Consider the following 17,018-nt stretch of genomic DNA (forward strand, 5'->3'; position numbering starts at 1 on the left):
ACATTAGGTTCAAAATGACTGAGCAAACCACATCCTAATGCCCTGGCGCTGCATGAAACTGGAATAACATTGGCAATATGAAAATAGTGTGTGAAAAGCTCAGACCTCCCACTGCACTATAGTAATTCCTTTCAACGTTTATTCGGCTGTCCAAAATACTCACATGAAATCTCTCCCTGGAGTCACTTTATTCTGCAGCATAGAGAGCAATTAGTTTTAATGGCATTAAATAGATCTCCTTATGATGCACGAGTTACACCACCAAAGCAAGGGTGGGGGGGAGAGCTGTCCGAGAGAGACCACCTGCCTCGCCTCCGCAGCTCTCACCCTGTCACCCACCCGCTATTTGGGCTGCTCCAGGAGCTGTTGCTGGGCTCCCCAGGGTGCTGGTGTGGGGCTGAGCATGGCGACCCTGCAAGGGGAGCTGGAAGGAAATTAGCTCACGGGCTGCAGCTGGGGCCGTGCACTAGGATGGAGACACCTATTCCCCGAGCACCTGGGGCCTGTAAATCACATGCACGGCTCGTTGCTGCACAGCAGGGCATCTGTCCTGGCTGGGAGGCACGGGGCAGAGAAAAGCCAGGGGAGGATGGGCCTGGAGCCCGGAGCCCTCGGGGCTGATCACAGCGCACCTTGCGCGGAGTTTGTGTTGCGTTGGCTGCCCGTCAACCCTCAACCCTGCCGTTTTCTGGCTTCCCCAGATTAACGCGAGCTGAACCAAGCCAAAAGCCCCAGTGGTGGCTGTGGCGTACCGGTGAGTGCCTCTCCTAAAGGGACGTTCAGTGTGAGGGACTGCTGCGTCCTGCAGGCAGAACCACCCGAGGTGTGGGACTTGGTGGGCACACGGCTGGGTCGGAACCCCCTGTGGTGGCAGAAGGGCTGGGATGAAGCATGGGGATGGGACGAGCCCCCCAGTGGTGGCAGAAGGGCTGGGATGAAGCACGGGGACGGGACGAGCCCCCCGTGCTGACGGGAGGGACGGGCTCGCACCGAAGGAGCCGAGGCCGCCCAGCAGCCGGGCGCGGAGACGGCCCCGCCCGCAACCAAAATGTCGGCCGCGCCCTCGCTGAAGATGGCGGCCGCTCCTCCTCCTCCTCCCGCTGCCCGCCCCTGTGCTGCCGGAAGCGGGCTCGGCGACGGCGCCGTGAGGGCGGCAGCGGGCGGCGGGGCGCGGCGGCACCTCCCGGCCCGGCCGCTGCCTGCAGGTGCGGGGGGACGGGGAGGGCCCGGGGCTCGGAGCCCGGGGCGGGATGGAGGCGGCGCGGGGGTCCCGGGGGAGCTGTGGAGGGGGCGCGGGGTGCGGTGGGGGTGAGCTGGGGAGGCCGGGCTGCCCCGGCTGCCCCGCAGGGCTCGGTTGCGGGGGGCGATGCTCGCCCCGAGCCCGTGGTGGTTGGGGCGGGGGCAGCCGGGCTGCGAGCAAACCCTGCCATGGTAACGCTTCCGAGCCCGAGTTTGTGAGCGGGGAGCGCGTGTGTGAGTGCGGGGTGAAGGCGAGGCACGGGGTCACCCCCTGTTTTGGGCTGTCCTGGACGAACCCGAGCGGTGAAGGAGGCGGAGGTGGCACGGAGCTGTGTGAACGCGCTGTGCCCAGCAGGAGCAGCAGGTCTCGCACCGTACAGGTGAGCGGCACTAGGCCTCGGGCAGCCACAGCAAAGCTCTGCCTGGAGAGGAGGCCTCTGAGCTGAGAGCACATCCCACCAATTTCAGGGCGCTGCGAACCCTTCCAGTGCCAGGGAGCTCACAGGACAGTCCTTTTAGACACATCTGTAAATGCTGTGCCGTGTTTCCTTTTCACCTGCTGGCTCGGAGGCTGCAGTTCAGAGTTGTGTTGTGGCTTTCCCAAAGGTTACGCGAAAGGAACAGCAGTGACAAGGGGCACGTCCATCCCTGACACTAGTGGGGGCAGAACAACAGGGAGCTGTGTGTTCTGTAGATAACTCAGTGTTAGATTTTAGGTGGATCAGAACACACAAGCTCAATTTACAAATAAAATTCAGGCTGTAGCAGCCATTTTACGCCCACCTGGTACAATCTGGAGGGTTAAGTTCTGTTCCATCAGTTAAAGCTGTAATGCTTTCCGTATCTAACGCGTTCATACGGCTCGTTCCTCCCAGCGAGAAGCACGCCTGAAGCTGCAGCTGCCTGCTTGTTACAGGACGTTAGCTGTCAGACAAAGATGGTTAAATGATGTATGAGCAGGGACTTGTGTAAAATCAGTCTCCCGCCTAGAGAGCACTCTCTTGTCACTGTGGGAGGAAGTAACACCCTCGGTCTAGCAAGAAAGTCCTGTTCTATTGCTTGTTAGCGCTCTTTTTGACTAGTGCCTTGTAGAGTTGGTGTATATTATATTTAATGAAACAATGGATCCCGACATGTTTAAATATAGGACACTTTTTTTTTTTTGGTTGTGGGAATTATTAAGATAACCAATTCTTGACCAAAACAGTGAAAATAAACTGGGAAATAATAACAGAAAAACTTTTCAAAATACACCCAGCCCTGCTAAGGTTGGAGCTCCTGGGAAGGCTGAACATGAGGCTGGGGCAGAAGCTCTGCTGGAACAGCTCTGACAGCGAGCTGACAGACTCCCACGTTGTTGTCCTCCTGGAGCCCCGGGTCATGGCTGGAAACGACCACCACAAAGCGATTCCGTAGTTGCAAAAAATATGCTCGGGGTGAGCGATGTTTTTCCCACTTCTCCTGAAATCGGGTTTTGTGCTCATTATCGAAGATCGTTTGCCAGCTTGTGTGCGCAGAGCGGTTGTCAGGATCTCAGCTGTAGCCTTTGATCACCAGCCTGGTTGCGGAGCACGTGCTCTGTCAGTGTTTTCTAAAAGAGCCTCTGCAATCAGCGTGTTTGTTTTACCAGCTCTGCATGCAAGGAAGCAGCACAGAAATCTGTCGGCCTCTTCCTCACAGAGGCAGTGGGATGGAGGAAGGGCTGGTGGGCAGACGGAGCATTGCAGATGGAAGGAAGGTAGTCAGGGGAAAGCTTGCTGCAGGTTAGGGCCTGGCAGGAGAGCTCTAGGGTCTGAGCCCCGTCCTGTTCGGGTTGTGTTTCTGCAGCCACTGTGTCGCTGCGTTGCTGCCTGCAGCAGGGTGTAGTACCGCTTTCACGGGTAGAGCGCTTCCTGCCTGTTGATCTGAACCTGCTTGTGGACACTTTGATGATGGGGATTGTATTTTTGTCCTTAACTCGAAGGAGGGGATGCTGATGAGATGAGGTTCTTCATGGCTGTCTCATGTTTTGCAGAAAATGCTCTGAAAGTGAACTGGATAGTGCCTGCCAGAGCTCAGTCCGCCTGAATAAACCTACCTTCACCCACGGGCCTGTTTGTCATCAAGAGGGAAACTCTCCAACAGCCTAACGCTGCGAGTGATGGGCTCGGAGAACAGCGCTTTAAAGAGCTACGCACTGGAGGAGCCGCCGTTCACGCTGCCAACTGGACACACGATTTATCCAGCTGTGCTACAAGATGGCAAACTGGCTTCCGTCTTCGTGTACAAGCAGGAGAACGAAGATACAGTTCATAAAGCTGCCAAGGTACTGGAGCAAGCGTGCTGGCACAGACTTGAGGGAGTCGTTCCTCCATGTTCTGGGAGGGGTGGGATCGGTCACTGAGGGTCAGAACCTTGTGGGTAAGGGAAGGAGAAGCGCTCAGATCTGCCCCTGGCTGAGCTTTCTAAGTCAGAGTCTTTCTAAGCCAGACCCTACTTAAAGTACCACGTTTATTCTTTTGTGTAAGACTTTGTTTCTAGATGTATTATAAAATATCCTGCAAAGAGCGTGCTGTGGGCTTGGTGAGGAGCAGTGCGGGGCTGTCTCAACACAAGCAGAAAATGTGGCTAAAGCTGTATGGCCGATATCTGCAGCTTGGATGAGGTCTAACGGGTGTCTTTGTTTCTGGAAGCACCTGAAAACCTTGCGCCACCCTTGCCTTCTGCGCTTCCTTTCTTGTACTGTGGAAGCCAACGGGATCCACCTGGTTACCGAACGCGTGAAGCCTTTGGAGATGGTCCTGGAGACGCTCTCTTCTGCAGAAATCTGTGCAGGGATCTACGACGTGTTGCTGGCGCTCATTTTCCTCCATGACAGGGTAAGTACCAGCAGCAGCAGCAGCTGTCAGGCTTTGGTGGGAGCCAGGTGGCATGTGCCAGGGGAATGTCATCGCTGGGCTTGCCTTGCTCATTCCTGGTCCCTCACAAAAAGACAGACCCACACCATGTGATTTTTTTAGGCTGAAACTGCTGAAGTCGTTGCCTGTTTTTTAGAAAGAAGGGTAATTGAAAATGGTATGGTTCTAGGAAATAAAGCTCATGAGTTGAGACCTGCCTGTAGTGCTTCATAGTTAACGAATTGGATTGCTCATTTTTTGCATTTACTTAGATCTGTTGCCACAGGTCAGCAATTGGTGTCGTTGCTCCTCCTGGACAAACATTGCGTGTTTGTCCAGGGCTGAATCTCAATTCCAGCTCCGAGTGTAGCTTTCGAGCTTTGTGTTCACAGTTGGAGGTTTTCTCTGGACTTACAATTGCATTGCAGGGGCTGTGACAAGTAGAGTTTTGTCTGCTCTGAAACCCCAGACGTGCTGTATGATATCTGGTAGTCACCTACAAAATCCCGAAGGGTTTGTAGAATCGTGTGCTTTTTGGCAGCTTTTCCTCAGTTCCTCGCGGCTCCTAATTAGCACTGATTAAGATTTTATGTCTCCTGTTACCCTCTTTTTATGTTTCAGGGAAACCTAACGCATAACAATGTCTGTTTATCATCTGTGTTTGTAAGCGAGGATGGGCACTGGAAACTGGGAGGAATGGAGACAGTCTGCAACTTCAACGAAGCCACCCCAGAGGTAAGAGCCCAGCAAGGTGCAACCCTCCAGTGCCGGGAAGAGGGCTCCCGGCCTGCTGACGCTGGCCTCCTAGTGATGAGAAGGCTCACTTCCAGCTCTCACCTGAGCATTTGCTCTAGGGACGCTTACTATAAACAACAGCATCTACAGAAACTGAAACTAATTCCCCATTAGGCAGAAAGCAGCCACTTTTCTAAGGGAGGCAGCTGGCTGGAGGGTAGATTAAGACTGGAGAGAGGGAGAAATCTTTGCTCCTCTGGACTGATTAAAAACCAAAAACCAAAACTTTAGTGTGTAGCAGGAAGATCCTAAGTTGAAATAAATCAATACAAAAATAATTTAAACAACCCTAGCTTTTGCTGCTGGCATCTTCATTGCTTGTTGCTGGTCTTGGCAGAAAAAGCAGTTTGATTTCTGCTGCGTGCTGTGCAGAGTCATTGCTGCAGCCTGGCTCTGTACGGCAAGACTAGATTGCCTTTTCTCCCAGAGGGTGCACAAATCCTTCACAAACCGTGTTGAGCGTCCTGGGCATGTATCACCTTTCAGAAGGGATTGTGCGTGGTGGTGCACAACAATGCAGAGCGCAGCAGTAAAATCCACCTGGCAAAGGACATTAAATCCTTTCCCTGCCCAGATGGATCATGCAGGGATGACAGGACTAAGACCTAATGGGACGAGGTGGCTGTGATGCCCTGGAGTTGCTTCCTGCCAACTTGGTGCTTCACACCTGCTGCTTCGTGCTTCCCTCTGTCAGAGCGAAGTGTGGTCTGCCCTGGGTGCCAGCTGAAGGGCAGAGGATGGCCTCTGGCCACGGGTTCAGTCCTGGCCCGCAGTGGGGGCTCGCTCCTGCTGCGTGGCCCAGCCGAGCCATGGAGGCAGCTCACGTCTCCCTTTTCCCCTTGCAGTTCCTCTGTCACGTCAAGTCGGTCCGAGACCAGTCGTGCATCCCATGCGAAGAAATGGTAGGTACCACGACTTCCCGGCGGAGCTTGGAGTTGGTGTCACATGGCAGCGCCGTGTTCAGAAAATCGTTTTCTTTCACACATTCTGTTTCCTTGCGTCTGAATGGGAGGAAGTGGCTATTGGATAATATCTGGGGTTTATTCTGTTCCTTTTTTCCTTCCCCTTCCCTCCTGTCCTTGTTCTGGGTATGGTGTTGGGTACAGAGAACTGAAATTGTGAATGAGGAGTGATGAAATAGCAAGCTCTTGTAATATTTTTTTCAGTCAGTTTGTGTTGCAGCTTTAATGCTTTTAAATTGCTAATGCTTTGTGAAAATAAGAGTAGTTGCTGGGATTGCCGAGTTCACTGTGGTCTCACGATTGTGAAGCTCTCACACAGCTTCTTTTTCCACTTGAAGTCATCTTATATCTATTAAACATCCTACAAGTTGCTTATCCTAAAGGAGCTCTCTCTGATTAACACCTGTTCCCATAGAAATGCTGAAAGTTGTTGACTTGTAATTGCCGTGTGTATTCATGGGGGAATTGTTGCATCGTGATGTGGTTGCTCCTTTGGGTTGTAAATTCCCTGATGTGTGCTTTTTGTTGTTGTTTGTTTTTTGTTTTTTTTTTTCACTTTTTTTTTTTATTGTTTTGTCATAATGCTCTACTTGTAGGGTACTTAGTGGAGCTTTGTTGATATAAAAAGAACTGGAGAGTATATATGGGGGAGGGCATAGAGATCTGTGGCAACTACCAAGTATTTCATAAACTCGTGCTTTGCTCATCTTGGTTTTTGTTTTTTTTTTTTTTTTCAGTCTGCAGATTTCAAAATTCTGCCCAGCAGCTACGGGCATGCAAGGGACGCCTACGCTTTTGGAACAATGGTTGAAAGTCTCCTGACGGTCCTAAATGATCAGGGTGAGAATGACACGTTTGTTTGCTACGTACAGACCTGTGTGGCTTTTTCCTTGCACGTGCCACCAAAGACATTTGCTTGTTGGAGCTGACATGCACCACAGGTTTAGTGTCCATCACAGTTCTTCCTGTTCACTAGGTTAAAATCCAGACCTCAGCATCTCCTGTTTTCCCATCTCACTACATTTGAATGTGGTCACATGTGGCTGGAGCACATGCAAAAGCCCCTGCAACATGAGCACTCCCAAGTCTGCTCTGCAGCAGAGATTTGCATGGTTCTGCCCCAGAAGCCACTGGATCAAGGGTTAGGGATGCAGACGCGCAGCCCGTGGATGTTGTGTGCCACAGCTGAGTGGGGGCTGCTGCCTACTAGCAGAGAAAGAGTGGAAAGCTTCTAAGGGGACAGTAACATTCCTTGATGCCCTGATAGCCACACAACTTAGGGAGAGGTGGAAATGCTGTTTTCTCTTCCTTTGGGAGCAAATATGAGCAGTTTTGCTATCAAATAAAGCTTCTAAAAGTAAGTTTTCAGGAGGGTCGGAGGAATCCTGAACATAGTTTGCCCAGTGGTGAGAGAGAAATCTAATTGTAGGTGCTCTGGCTTTCAGTTTCAGCAGATATTCTCTCCAGCTTTCAGCAAACCTTGCACTGTACACTGCTGAATCCAGATCCAAAGTGTCGTCCGCCACTGTCCAGCCTGTTGTCTCACGAGTTCTTCAGGTAAGGAAAGAAATACCTCGCCTCTCTTGGTACGTCTTGATAGTGTTTATTGCTGTGTTGCAAGTGTGCAACACCTGCATTTTGTGACGGTGTGTTACTTATCTGATGGGAAGCGTAGATTGGATTGCTGCCTCTTACAGGGCTCTTTGACAGAGACTCCTTAAATTACGAAGGCATTATCAGCCTTCCAGATGAGGCACTGAGTCAGCACCGGTGATGGAAGTGTGTCCCCTTGCCACATGCAGCCAGTTGGATTGCCCCAAGCTCAGGGGAGGTAGTGGGAAGATAAAATCATTAGAGGTACAACCTGAGCAAAGCACGCTCTGAGATAATCCACGCAGCTGTCTGCTGTCACCTAAGTGCTGTCTGGGTGGTGGCGTTAGCGTGAGGTGGCACTTCCTTCTGCTTCTTGCCCTGGGAGGGTGCTCAGAGGCAGCCGGTGCCCTGTGAATTTGCTGACTTCAAAGCGTGGCGCTGTGCAGGTGTAACTGTTGGGTAACTGGTCAGACTGCCACGCCGACATTCTTGGTCCACCAGCTTTTGAGTTGTATTCCCCTTTCTGCTTCTGTCTGCTAAAAGGACAGGGATCTGCAAGCTCTTAGTGGTGAGTGGTTTAAGCATCAGTGAGGATCGTGCCTGACAGCCTACTTTTTTTGTTCTTAGGAATGATTTTCTGGAAGTTGTGAACTTTCTGAAGACCTTAACAGTAAAATCTGAGGAGGAAAAAACTGAATTTTTCAAGTAAGTGAAGGAACTGTAACCTGGAAGTTTCTTATCTGAGAAATGCTTCTGTCAGATTAGGGTGTCAGGGGGAACCGGGAAGGCTAGTGGCCAGAGAGGTACTTCCTTGAGTGCCAGATTTTGATTGCTTTGGCAGAATATTGTTTGCTCTGTAATATGATTTGTGTTTTCTTCCACCCCCTTTAGCAGCACTATCTGTAGTGCTGCGCTGTGGCTAAGCAGGAATCATTTGAGAAGCACGTTCATCTGCTGTAGTGTTGTGGTAGGGGAGGCAGCATGGTATAACAATTTTTTCTGCACAATCTGGAGATCAGCTTGTCCTCTGTCTCCCCACTGGAGCTGTCCCAGGGTCCTGCTGCGTTACACAAAGGCTATCTGCTTACCCAGTTTCAGAGTATAAAATATCAGAGAACTTCTTTCAGTGTGGTAGAAGAAAAGAATTTTTCCCTCACACCATTCTTGGAAGTAGCTTTATTTTGGATGTGACTTTGTAAAAAAGTGAAATCTAGCACCAGATGCCTTGCGGCTGAAAATTGCTTTCAGTTAGGCAGATCTTGTAAACTGCTAATGAGAGTTTTCAAGACATGTTGGGGGAATTAATCTTTGGTCCCAGCCTTGTCTGGGTAAAGCTGTTGTCTGTAATGGATGTCTAAGCTGCAGAAGTGCAGCATCTGCAGAAAAAACCCTATTGTCACGGTCCCCAAGAGTTCTTCTCTAGAAGTTTCCATGTAGTCATGGCATTATCTAGGCCTGAAAAGGGGAGAAGTTGAGTTTTTCTTTCTTCTTCTATTTTGCATCGTTCTATACTTCTACTTATAATACCAGTTTGATTTTACTAGTTTGAGACTAAGTGAGAAAAGAAGAGAAAGGAGATCTTAGCAGGAGCATGCAGAACCGTTGCCACCATCTCTGTAGCAGCAGTGTTTGCTGAAGGAGGGAACAAATACTTTGTTAAAAGATACGGCAGTATTGCCCCCTAACAGGTGTAGGTGCTTTCACAGCAGGGGGAATATTGTTCTTGGTCTCTCCAAACCTAGAGAAAACCAGCTACTGATATTTTAAAATGAAAATTCTACAAGGAAGAGCAGTTGCACAATATCACTCATGTGACTTAAATAAACCCAAACCATGCTCTGCTGGCCACCTCTAGGATGCAGTAGATGGATATGGTTTCCAAATGGGGTTCCCTTTTTGCAAGGGAAACTTCCCTTATGTGGTAGGCAAGATTGCCTGTACTCAAGCAGTAGAAAAATTATTGTGATGCACTGAGTTGTGGGGTGAGAGAACAACTCTCTTCTGCAGTTTTAACGCTGTAGTGCCTCACGTGAGCTGCCAGCACTGAGATTTGGGCGCTGTGACACAGCAGAGGGGACAGCTGCTCAGTGTGGAGAAGCCTTCATGTGCCAGCTGCATTTGCAGCTGTGCTCCTGGATGCGTTTTTGACAGGCTATGTGATCTGGGCATGGAGTTTTACAGGATGTGTCTCTGGATTTTTCCTTACTTGCTCATGGTTTATCTTATTGCCTGAAAGCCTCATTCAGGAGCAGAGCCGTGTCCTCCTAGGTTAGTGTACGCACACGGTGAGACGCTGTGATGGGACTTTGTCTCTAAGGAGACATGGCAGACCCAAAAAAGAAGGGTAGACGATATTAAGAGAAACAGTTGTAAATGCATGGGAGGCTGCCTTGATACTAATTGCTCTCTCCTGGAACACAGATTCCTGCTGGACAGGGTGGCTGGCTTGTCAGAGGAGCTGATAGCATCACGACTGGTGCCTCTTCTGCTCAACCAGCTTGTGTTTGCAGAACCTGTAGCTGTCAAGAGTTTTCTTCCTCATCTGCTGGGTCCAAAGAAAGGTGACCTTTAAATATTTTCTTCAGAAATATCACCAACAAGTTTGGAATGAATTCAGAGTGGTCACTCCATTGAATCAAGGAAATAGCACTGTTTGTTTAAGCAGAACAAATACTGTAAAGTAAAGAACTGGAGAGGAGAAGAGAGTTGTGTGGGCTTCCCCGTTTCAAGTACTTTCTGTTGCTCTGCTGATGGTGGGAGAGACTTAGAAATTGCCTGGGCTCTTTCCTGTGTTTAAATCTCACACCACATGCCCACCCCAGGCTCTCTCAGTGTCTCACTGAACATCCCTCTTCTCCCTTTCCCCCTACCCCTCTTTGCCCTTTTTATTTCTGTCACTGCAGTCGTTCTCCTTTAAGGGTGCTCAGGCCCTTCTGCCCTCTCTAAGGGGGAGCGTTCAGGATGCCTTGCTGGATCCCCAGCTGCCTCTGTCCCTGCTGCTTGCTTCCCCTCTCTTAGTTTTTCCTAGATAACTATGGGTCTGTGAGCCAAGCAGTGCATCTCGTGACTGTCTGACATGACGTATTTGGAGCCGTTGCTGTAAGGCAATGGATAATGGCATGGCTGCCTCTCCTCCCTCCCATCTCCTCTGACATCGTTGTCGGCTGACAGAGTCAGAGCTGGCAGTGGGGTGACACCGTAGGTCTCAGCTGTGACAGTCTCTCACTGAATAGCTTTTGGGAAGCTGCCTCTGGTTTGCAAAGCAGCCTTTTGCCATCTCCACCTCTCTTCCCCAGAGCAAACTGGAGAAAGCCAGACCAGCTGCCTCCTGTCGCCAGCCTTGTTCCAGACTCACGTGATTCCTGTGCTGCTGAAGCTATTTGAGGTTCACGAGGAGCACGTTCGAATGGTGTTGCTGTCTCACATTCATGCCTATGCAGAACTATTCTCTCGGGAAGAGTTGAAAAACATCATATTGCCACAGGTTAAAGACAGGAAAATAATACATGGCATATATCCAAGAATATGGTTTTTTTACTGTTAGGGTTGACTCTTAGCTCACAACTAAGCACTCATAGTGCTGGCAAAAAACAGTTTTCAACCTCCTTTTTATGCAAGCCCTGGCCCTTACACCCCACCCTGATCTGGAATACCATCTTTGTTAAACCTGGTGCCCTCTGTCACATACCCCTTGTGCTGCTGCTACCTGTCGGTCTTGACCGGCAGCCTCACAACAAGAGACTGCATTCCTGTTTCACACTGTTCCACAACTGTCAAGAGTGGAGGAGTGATGAGACTAAGCTCACCAAGGATTAGGATGGGCTACCCTCTTTAGCTTGTAACACAAAGTGGAAGGCTGATTTTCTGGTATGGAGTAATGTCTAGAATCTACTAAGAGCTGTGGGAGATTTTAGCAATGAGATGTGCTGCAAATGTAATGTATAGAGAAAAAAGTGAAAAAGCAGAATCTTCTGTTCTTCGTGTAGGTATTGCTGGGCCTTCGAGATACTAGTGACTCTATCGTGGCAATAACACTGCACAGCTTAGCAGTTCTCGTCTCCCTCCTTGGACCTGAAGTAGTTGTAGGTGGTGAAAGAACGAAGATTTTCAAAAGCTCTGCACCAAGTTTCATGAAAACTGCTGATCTCTCCCCAGAAGGTAAATGATACGGTCTTGAGTGCTCTCATGATTCTTGCACATTGTGTCCAAGCAGCTTAGGCAGAATTTTTTTATTGATTACTCTTTCATTTGAAGAAAAGTTAATTTGCAGCTAAACTTTAATTCTAAATTAGGTGCTGAATGTTTGCAGATGCAGAATTGGTAACATAAAACGTTATCTGAGAGTAGTTTAAATACAGGAAATACATGGAAAAAAATCTTCGTTTAAGAAGCTCTGTGTGCAAAAGAGATTATATTAAGTTGTGTTTATCTTTGGTAGAAGAACTACACTGCCCTTCTGTAGGACTTATGTACTTACAGCCAGGTAGTTATTTAATATTCCCTCATGTCCTTCGTGTTTTCTAAAAACAGTAAATCTCATCCTCTTCCCCCCAATTTCTATTTGTAGATTGGAAAAGGAATACGAACTTCCCTATTTTCTCAGCTCTCTGGAGGCTTTTCAGCTAATCCAAATGAAGAAAGTAGTCCCTACGCCTGCTAGATAACTTGGAGCCAAGTGTACTAAGGGAAAGCTTTTCTGGATATAGGAATGCTTGTAACTGGAGGGAAGGATCAGCAATTGCTTGACTTTAGACACAAAGTATAGATACCAAGCGAAATGCATGATAGTGATCAATCTAAGCATGTTTTTGTCCTGATTATGTGTGTACTGACAACTACCACCCTTCATTAAAATCTGTGGATGGTTCATTGCATTAGTTTTCTTTATTTTAGTAGAATGTAGTAAATGAAAACCTTCAGCTTGCATGTTAAGAACTGCTTTATCTTTCAGAGTATTTTTAAAATTAAACCTGATTTAACTACTGATGGAGGAGGGAAAAGCAAAACAAAACAAAAAAATAACTTTCTCCTCAACAGGGAGTGAAAACCTACAAAAAGCAGCACTAGATGGTGAATACATGAGGCTTAATGAGATGTTTGCTCAAGCCCCTAAAAGGCTGCACCCTCTGTCGAGGGGTCGTGTTGTGTGTACCAGGCGCAGTGCCGCAGGCCCCGTGTCCCTGGCTGTGCTGGTGACCCCTCGCCTGGGCAGACACAGCTGGCTGGGACCGCAGGCTGTCACGGGGAGGCAGAGGCAGCAGCAGCAGCCCAAGCCACGTCGTTTCAACCCTGACTGGGCTGCAGGGGTGGGAGCAGGGACGCAGCTGAGCCAGTGCTGGTGAATCACTGCTGTCGGTGACAATATGCTGCAGCTCCCCAAAATGAGCTGGAAGAAGATGCTTGCCAAGCTGTCATGCCCAGGGGAACAAACCTGCCTTGTGCAGCTTCCAAGTGCGCTTCAGAGTACCTAGGGTATGATACAAGGGAGGCCATCATACAGCCTTTGGGGTAGAGGGTAAGCTGCTTTGCTCGTGTCCAAGCATAAATCAGAGTTTGTGTGGTGGCAGGGCTTTGCCTATGCTTCAGCTTGTTGTGACTGTCACTGCTGTGCTTTTGTAAGAAAGGCAGATCATGAGATCCGCGTTGCCATGTGTCCAAATGGATCCAGCCAGGTGGCAGACAGCATTTTCAAGCATCTGTGCAGATCATAATGTTTGTTCACTGTGTGTTTCTTGAAACAACATACCAGCAAACACTGACCGCTTACAGTTGCCTAAAGTTTGTTCTGGCAAGAGCTGCAGGAACAGAGGAGTATTATATACAGATCAGGGGTGCAGCTGTTGCATTGCAATGCCAGTCTTCAGTTGGCGTTGCTTGTCTCTAGTAAATAAGATTCTAATACTGCAGGCAGTTTCAACCAAGGCAGAACACATCTTACAGACTTGGTGGCCTTTCTTTTCTTCTGTCCCTGCAGACTCACCCAGTCATGTCGGAAGCAATCGGAGAAATCAAACCACTCGGCCCTTGAAGAACAATTCTAGCTTGCTCCCCATCTCTGGAAATGCACCTGTCAAGAACCATTCTGTGCAACAAGACAATCCACTGGCTTTAAAGACAGGTAAAACTTTGTCCTAGCTCTTCCTGCTTAGAAATCAAGTGCCCTACAAATGAGGGGTTGCTTGAAAAATGTTAATTTTCCCCACGTGCTGATCTGAAAGAGATTCAGTGAACCATGGGAGGTGAAGAAATTCAGTGAAGAAACGCAAGCATGACCACCGATTCCTAGGGAATAGTATTTGGGAGTCTTTGTGTGTTTACTTATCGACACCTTGCTAGCTGGCCAGCCTTGAATGTCTGTTTCTTTACCGTGAATTCCCTGCTGTGCTTTTTCACCCCTCCACAGCTTGGCAGATACCCTGCTGCAGACTGTTGCCTCTGTGATCATTTGTAGGTCAGCTCATTCTGTGACCTCAGAAGCTGGCTCAGTTTACTTTCACGACCTTTTTTCAGGCTTCTAATGGCCTTTTCTCAATCACCTAATGCCTCTCAGCTGTCAGCTTTTATTGCCCCAGTGCTTTGAGATTGATACCCCTCCTTTGCAAACAGGAAGATGGCTGTGCTTTCTAATTTGAGAAGAGCTTAGTTCTGAAACATCTTTCCAATCACCACCACTTTCTGAGCTGGCAGCTGGCTTATCTCCACGCCAGGTGCTACTGGTGATGTCAGCTTGGTCTCCACCTTTGCTCTTCTGAAATGAGTATGCAACACCTTTATCTTCCACAGGTGAGCAAGGCACTCAGCTGCCCTTGAATGGGGCTCCTGGAGGCATTAATGTGCTAGGGAGCAGCAGGAGCTCTTTGACTACCTCCGAAAAGCCAGCAGAGGAGTGGCCGGACTGGAGTGAGCCAGAGGAGATGGACACTGAGAAAACTGTGAACATCCAAATTCAGCCCCGAGAGCCGCAGGGCAGGGCTGGACCTTATTTTGCTGAACGTGATGTGGATGAGAAGCCTTGGGATGACTTTGAGCCCAGCAGCCCTCATACTGAACTGTCCTCAGGGAACTGCCTCACTGTGACGCGAGCTGATGCAGCTGAAATGCAGAGGCCTCCACCAGGTACCCATCAGCTGAGCAAAGAATTCGAAAGCCTCAAAGTGAGCCCCCCCATGAAGTCCTGCCCTGGGAATAGCTGGAATAGCAACCACCAGGAGCAACTGGGAAAAACTGTACTGCCAAAAACGACCTTTCAGGAAAGGTTGAAGTCTTCACTGGAGCCTGGCCTAGGAGAAGAATTCACAATTAAAGTGAAGAGGAAACCAGTGCAGGACCCTGAGCTGGACTGGTTTGCTGACATGACACCAGACATTAAACCTTCTTCAGCAGTCTTGATTTTACCTGAAGCGAGGACAGAAGCAGTTGTTCCCAGTCACTCTGGTGCAGTATCCAGCAGCGAAGGTGCCTCCCAGAATGTGCTGTTTTCCTCCAAATTTGCAGCAGCTGACATTATTGAGGTAAGAGGCTATAGGCAGTGGGGTTAAATGAATGCATGTTTGAGAGGATCCTAGAGCACATACACAGTACAACATACTGTTGTAACAGCAGCAGGCTCCGTAATCAGAGGGCGGATGGCCTGAGAAGTGCCATGGCTGTACAGTTGAGTTTTTACCTGTGAATACAAGATGCTGAGCTCTGAATGATGCATCTTATCGGGCACCAGGTCATTCCATGAGCTACTACTACAGCAGCAATGTTGAATTCTACCTCCTGTTTTTAGTTTGTGCTGCTGTATCCTGCATGCTAGGACCCTAAAGTACTTTAGGGAGAGTCTTGTTGGTCAGACAGGAGGCGAAACAAGGCTGGATAGTGTCTGCTGAACAGACATGCCCCTAAGCCCAAAGAGAAAAGGGCTTTCAATCACAGAGGATGCTCAGGACTTTGTTGCTCCTGACTTTTCTAGCAAAACCTACTGGGAGTGTAAGTAAAGGACCAGGAAACAAGAACCTCTGGATTACACAATGAAGCTTTTTGGATGCCTTGTTCTCAGGAAGGAATAGCTGAGACGTTTTTCCATTTCATAGAACCATGAGGGTTATAAGTAACTCCATCTGCCACCCATCTCTGAGACTCCAGAGACTGCTTCTGTTTGCTGGGGGGAGGGGGAGCACTCCCACCTGAACATCTAAGTCCATTAGGGACCAGGTGTTGATTGCAAGTTGTTTTACTAATTCAGCCTCAGGAGAACTATCACAGGGGTAGAAGGTAGCATGGGGAGAGGAGCCTTGAATCTAAACTAAGGTTGTTTACAACATTTGAATATGGCACACTTGATTTTTAAATGCACTGGTGTGATATCAACCTCATTTTTCTGCTTAGTGTAGTGCAGTCAGTGCTGTTGGAGTAGCAGAAGAGCTGTCAGGGGGCTGGTGAGACCAAGGAGCGTTAGGCAGGACGGCAGCAGTTTCCTAAGGGGAGGGGAAGGAAGTCTTCTATATTAGTGCTTACTTTTGTAATGGAACATGGATGTGATAGAAACAATTCTTGCTTTAATTTGGGGAAGGAATGGTAAGAAACTCCCTGATAGCTTGCTCTTTGTCTTTGGTTTTGGGTTTTATGAGGGGCTTTCTATTATTACAGCTTTCTGTGCTCGAGGAGGCTGCCTTTCCCTTTTGAGGCATTCTGGATGTCTTGCTCTGCCCCCACAAGCCACGCAGGGTACTGCCTGGCTCTTGTGGCTGCGTTAAGTACAGCAGTACTGTACATGCACCTTAATGCTGGTAATTTTACGTGATTCTAGGCTGAAGCTGCAGGCTGGGGTGAAGAAGAGGAGTTGAACTGGGAAGATGATTCTAACTGGTAATGGGACTGAAAGAGACAAAGGCAATTTATGGTGTGTTGGATTCTGTAAGAGAAGTCGCTGCTTCCACACTCTAATGGATAAGTACCTCAGCGCTGCTTTTGGGAGAAGGCAGGCACTTGCTGCAGCAGCCAGCAGGATCCCAGGGGGCCTGACCCCTTGCACTGGATGCTCCTTTCCAGTCTGTGCCAAAAACTGCAGGGGTGAGGCCTGCACTCAAGCAATATGCCCAGCTGTGGTGCGTGCCACTGCTACTGGAAAGAGGGACAGCACGACAGGTGTGTTGGTGCTGGTGGACTACTGGAGGCCAAGTGATGTAAGTGATTGTTCCAGACCTCATCCCTGCTCTGAAAAACTGATGACAATAAACAAAAGTTACCCTGAGTTACTTGGTTAATGTGCCTTTTTTTTTTTTCCAGAAAGGAAGCCCTTAGAACTGGCTTCTAACATTTTAGCTGTAAGATGATTTTAAGATGAATGTACAATTTACTCAGTATATTTATTTGTTTATACAGTTCTGTCAGTGGATTGCACGAAAGGTGCTAGGAACTGTGCAGTGAAGGACTTAAGCACCATAATCATTCTGCTCTTAACTGTAACCAATAAAGACTATTTTTAAAAGATGACCCTAGTCTGGAGTGGAACCAGTGGTGAGGTATGTTCAGAGAACAGTATAGAGCCTTAAATTGTTATTCTTAA

General features: G+C 48.7%; 1 protein-coding gene across 5 annotated transcripts; it reads left to right on the forward strand.

Annotated features, from left to right (window-relative positions):
• The first annotated feature begins 706 nt into the window (after positions 1 to 706).
• Positions 707 to 16,944, forward strand: SCYL3 (SCY1 like pseudokinase 3). Of its 5 annotated transcripts, none has more exons than XM_050712379.1 (15): positions 1,121 to 1,205; positions 2,498 to 2,675; positions 3,254 to 3,544; positions 3,912 to 4,097; positions 4,737 to 4,850; positions 5,756 to 5,812; positions 6,610 to 6,712; positions 7,318 to 7,429; positions 8,093 to 8,170; positions 9,887 to 10,026; positions 10,762 to 10,949; positions 11,452 to 11,623; positions 13,440 to 13,583; positions 14,249 to 14,976; positions 16,260 to 16,939. In XM_050712379.1, the coding sequence occupies exons 3-15, from the start codon at positions 3,380 to 3,382 to the stop codon at positions 16,320 to 16,322; spliced, it is 2,250 nt and encodes a 749-aa protein (XP_050568336.1). In that variant the 5' UTR covers positions 1,121 to 1,205; positions 2,498 to 2,675; positions 3,254 to 3,379; the 3' UTR covers positions 16,323 to 16,939. The 5 variants fall into 5 exon arrangements, with proteins under 5 accessions (XP_050568335.1, XP_035394153.1, XP_035394155.1 ...); XM_035538263.2 differs by having other exon boundaries at positions 1,143 to 1,205; positions 10,762 to 10,874; XM_050712378.1 differs by lacking the exons at positions 1,121 to 1,205; positions 2,498 to 2,675 and adding an exon at positions 707 to 754 and having other exon boundaries at positions 16,260 to 16,702.
• Positions 16,945 to 17,018: the final 74 nt, after the last annotated feature.

Source organism: Cygnus atratus, chromosome 8 (genome assembly GCF_013377495.2).
Source record: "Cygnus atratus isolate AKBS03 ecotype Queensland, Australia chromosome 8, CAtr_DNAZoo_HiC_assembly, whole genome shotgun sequence".
In the NCBI taxonomy this organism is placed as follows: domain Eukaryota; kingdom Metazoa; phylum Chordata; class Aves; order Anseriformes; family Anatidae; genus Cygnus; species Cygnus atratus.